Source organism: Camponotus vicinus, unplaced genomic scaffold, assembly GCF_025532165.1.
Source record: "Camponotus vicinus isolate PSW18456_S1 unplaced genomic scaffold, iyCamVici1.0 SCAF_2, whole genome shotgun sequence".
Taxonomy (NCBI): Eukaryota; Metazoa; Arthropoda; class Insecta; order Hymenoptera; family Formicidae; genus Camponotus; species Camponotus vicinus.
In genome coordinates this window covers 18,424,705-18,428,056 of record NW_028141956.1, presented here as the reverse complement: position 1 = coordinate 18,428,056, position 3,352 = coordinate 18,424,705, and the positions used below count along the sequence as shown (strand labels likewise).

Here is a 3,352-nt window from a genome sequence, read left to right as displayed (position 1 = left end):
GCAGAGTCCTCTTGGGTGTAGCGGACACACCGGCAGATGGATCCGAGGAATCTCAACCGGACCCATCAAGTCTTTCCGCAGCTGACCTTGCCGGACAACTGCAGAAGAGCGTGGAGGTGATGAATACGGTCGCTTCCTATAGAAAAGGGTACAAAGGAACCTCTCAAAAAATACTTAGGGAAGTGGCGGGCGTTGTGAGTGCGGTCGGAGCTGAGTTGCTCGGCCGCACTCAAGACGAGAGTCGTAGCTTGAGGGCAGCTAATGCCCGACTGAGTGCGGAAGTGGGAGAGCTCAGACGGCAGCTGGAGGAGTTGAGGAAGAGAGTGGCTAACATGGCGGGCTCGAAGGAACTTGCGCCACCCCCATGTCCAACACAGGACCCTCCGCTCACGGAAACTAGCTCTCCCCCGTTACCTCAGCGCAAAAGACCGCGCAGGAATGCGGAGGAAGTGCCTGACCCTACCACCTCCTCACCCTCCACTCATACGAGTGGAAGGGAGAGAGAAGGCGGGTCACAGAGGAGCCCTGAAAAGGTGTCGGAGGAGGTGCCTGATCTGGGAGCAGAAGCCATAATCAATGCCATCACGAACCGCGTCGCTGAATTCGTTAATGCGCGGTTCGCGGCGATTGAAAAGCGACTGCTTCCGGATAAGATCCGGCCTGCTTTGCAAGCTGACAAGAAGGCTGTGGCGGCTGTTCAAGCGAAATCCTACGCGGAGGCAGTCGCCACAGCCCCCTCGGAGAAGTCTGGTGGCGGCGGGGGTAGAGGGGCCAAGCCCAAGCCCCTCCCCGCAACTAACGCCACCGACCCCGGAAAAGGGGGTGGTAAGAAGAGAGGAGGCAAGGCCAATAAAAAGGCCTCATCGACGGGGGAAGACCCTAAGGTCGTCAAGCCCTCGCAAAAGGCCGACGAGTCCGTATGGACGGCCGTCGGCCGTAATGGGGTATTGACGATAGTAGGCGGGGGCAAAACCGCTAAGGCCGAGACCAAAGCCGCGGATAAAACCCCCGAGAAGGCCCTTCCCCCTAAAAAGGGAGGGAATAAACGTAGAAGGAAGGGCAAGGGTGGGAAGACCCCCCATAAGGGGGACCAACCCCCACCCAACAAGTCCAGGAAGATTCGCCCTCCCAAACAGGCAGCCGTGCTGCTGAGCGCGGACCCTGCGAGGAAGGGTGAGAAACCTGTCTCGTTGGGGGAGGCGATTTCCGGGGTCCGTTCAAGTATAAAGCTGGCGGACCTTGGAATCGCGTCCCTCAGACCGAAGAAAGCTGCAGGTGGGGGGATTCTTTTTGAAATCCCCGGCCAGGAGAGCGGCCCTAGAGCCGATAAGCTGGCCGAGGCACTTCGGGCTCTTTTAGAGCCCAAGGGGGTTAAGGTCACCCGCCCGGTGAAATTGGCGGAGATCCGCGTCACCGGGCTTGATGACTCGATCACCCCCGACGAGGTCAGAGAGGCGATTGCCAGGGTCGGAGAGTGTCCCGCGGGGGAGGTAAAGGTTGGTAGACTCAACCGTTCCCCTGCGGGTAGATTAGGGTCCATGTGGGCCCGTTGCCCGGCGGTCGCAGCTAAGAAAGTGGTTGACGCATCCAAGAGGGTGCCCGACAAGGATCCGTTTATCGTTGGATGGGTCAGGGCCCGTGTTGAGGCCCTCGGTGCCCGGCCCCTCCAGTGCTATAGGTGCTTGGGGGCTGGTCACACGAAGGCGTTTTGCAAATCGGAGGTGGACCGCAGCGGACTCTGCTACCGCTGCAGTAAACTGGGCCATAGGGCCGCAGTGTGCTCCGCTGAACCCAAATGCCCGTACTGCGGACAAGGGTGTTAAGGCGGGGCACCGATACGGGGCACCGGCATGCGTCTCCCTCCGCCCAGAGAGGAGGCCTAAAAAGAAGGGCGGGAAAGGAATCGGCGCCTCTCCCCCCCAAGAGAATGTAAAGGAAATGGAGGACGCCCCACCGACTTTGGAGCGCTCTCCAGTTCCTGGGCCGAGTAGCGGCCTTGTCGGCGGCGGCCAGGAGGAGGCAATGGATACAGCTTAAGTATCTCAAATTATCGCCTCCTCCAGGCTAATTTGAACCACTCGGCCAGGGCGCAGGATCTACTGCTGCAGACCCTGGCGGAGTGGAACATTGACCTGTCCGTGGCGACCGAGCCGTACCACGTCCCCGCTAGGACCTTTTGGGTCGGCGACGTGGACGGCACGGTCGCCATCATTGGAAAGAGTGGTGCGGAGGTCCTCCCCCTCTCCCTCATAGGGAGGGGCAGCGGTTTTGTTGCCGTGCGATGGGGGGAAATTGCCGTGATGGGGGTGTATTTTTCGCCCAACCGTGACCTGGCCCAATTTAGCGCGTACCTGGACCGGGTGGCGACAATGATACGTCGCCAGTTACCCGGTCCAGTGCTAGTAGCGGGGGACCTCAATTCAAAGTCGGCGGATTGGGGTTCCCCCGTATCAAACGCGCGGGGCCAGGTGTTGGCGAAATGGGGGGCGGAGCTGGGCCTTTTGGTTTTAAACAGGGGCTTGGCTCAAAGCTGCGTGCGACACAACGACGGGTCCATAGTCGATGTGACTTTTGATTCCCCGCCGGTCGCGCGCAAGGTGAGCGGTTGGAGGGTTATGACGGGGTTGGAGACACTGTCCGACCATCGGTACATCCGATGGGACATCTCCGACCCCTCCCTTGGTCGGCAACCGTGCCCCTCGAGTGGAGATACACCCCCCCCCCGCTGGGCGTTAAAACGCCTAGCTGAGGACGCCTTGATGGCAGCCGCTTCGGCCAAGGCTCTCGAAGAACCAGAGCCGGGCCCCTGCGACGTGAGCAGGGAGGTGTCTTAGTTCCGGGAGGCGATGACGCAGATCTGCGACGTCGCCATGCCCCGGATCCAGGCCCTTCCTGCACGGAGGTCGGTGTACTGGTGGTCGCCAGAAATTGCGCAATTACGCGCAGTCTGCGTGAGGGAGCGCCACCGGTACACCAGATGTCGCAGGAGGCATCATACGGAGGCTGAAGCGACAGCGCTGCATGCGACTTATAAGGAGACGAAGAAGGCACTGCAGCGCGCCATCAAGAGGGCCAAGGATAACCTGGGCAGAGCTCCTGGAGACTCTCAATGGACCGGATGGTCTGCTACGCAGACGACACTGTGGTTATGGCCCGTGGGAATACGTGGGAGGAGACCAGCTGTCTCGCGAGAGTCGGAGTGGCCTTGGTCGTCGGCCGCATTCGCGCCTTGGGGCTGACGGTGGCGCTTCACAAGACCGAGGCTGTTTACTTTAAACAGCATCGACGGAAGCCGCCGCCGCAGTCCCATATTACCGTCGAGGGAGTCCGCATCGAGGTGCGGCCCAGTATG

At 60.6% G+C, this 3,352-nt stretch overlaps 1 protein-coding gene across 1 annotated transcript; it reads left to right on the top strand.

The window, feature by feature from the left end:
* Positions 1-1,938: 1,938 nt before the first annotated feature.
* LOC145966534 (uncharacterized) lies at positions 1,939-2,834 on the top strand. The gene is made up of 2 exons (XM_083090650.1): positions 1,939-2,019; positions 2,064-2,834. The coding sequence occupies exons 1-2, from the start codon at positions 1,939-1,941 to the stop codon at positions 2,832-2,834; spliced, it is 852 nt and encodes a 283-aa protein (XP_082946776.1).
* The last annotated feature ends 518 nt before the right edge of the window (positions 2,835-3,352 follow it).

Coding starts and splice junctions, on each gene's coding strand:
- LOC145966534 (XM_083090650.1), top strand. CDS start 1,939: ATGGAGGACGCCCCACCGACTTTGGAGCGCTCTCCAGTTCCTGGGCCG. Junction 2,020..2,063: donor TCGGCGGCGGCCAGGAGGAG/GCAATGGATACA, acceptor CGCCTCCTCCAG/GCTAATTTGAACCACTCGGC.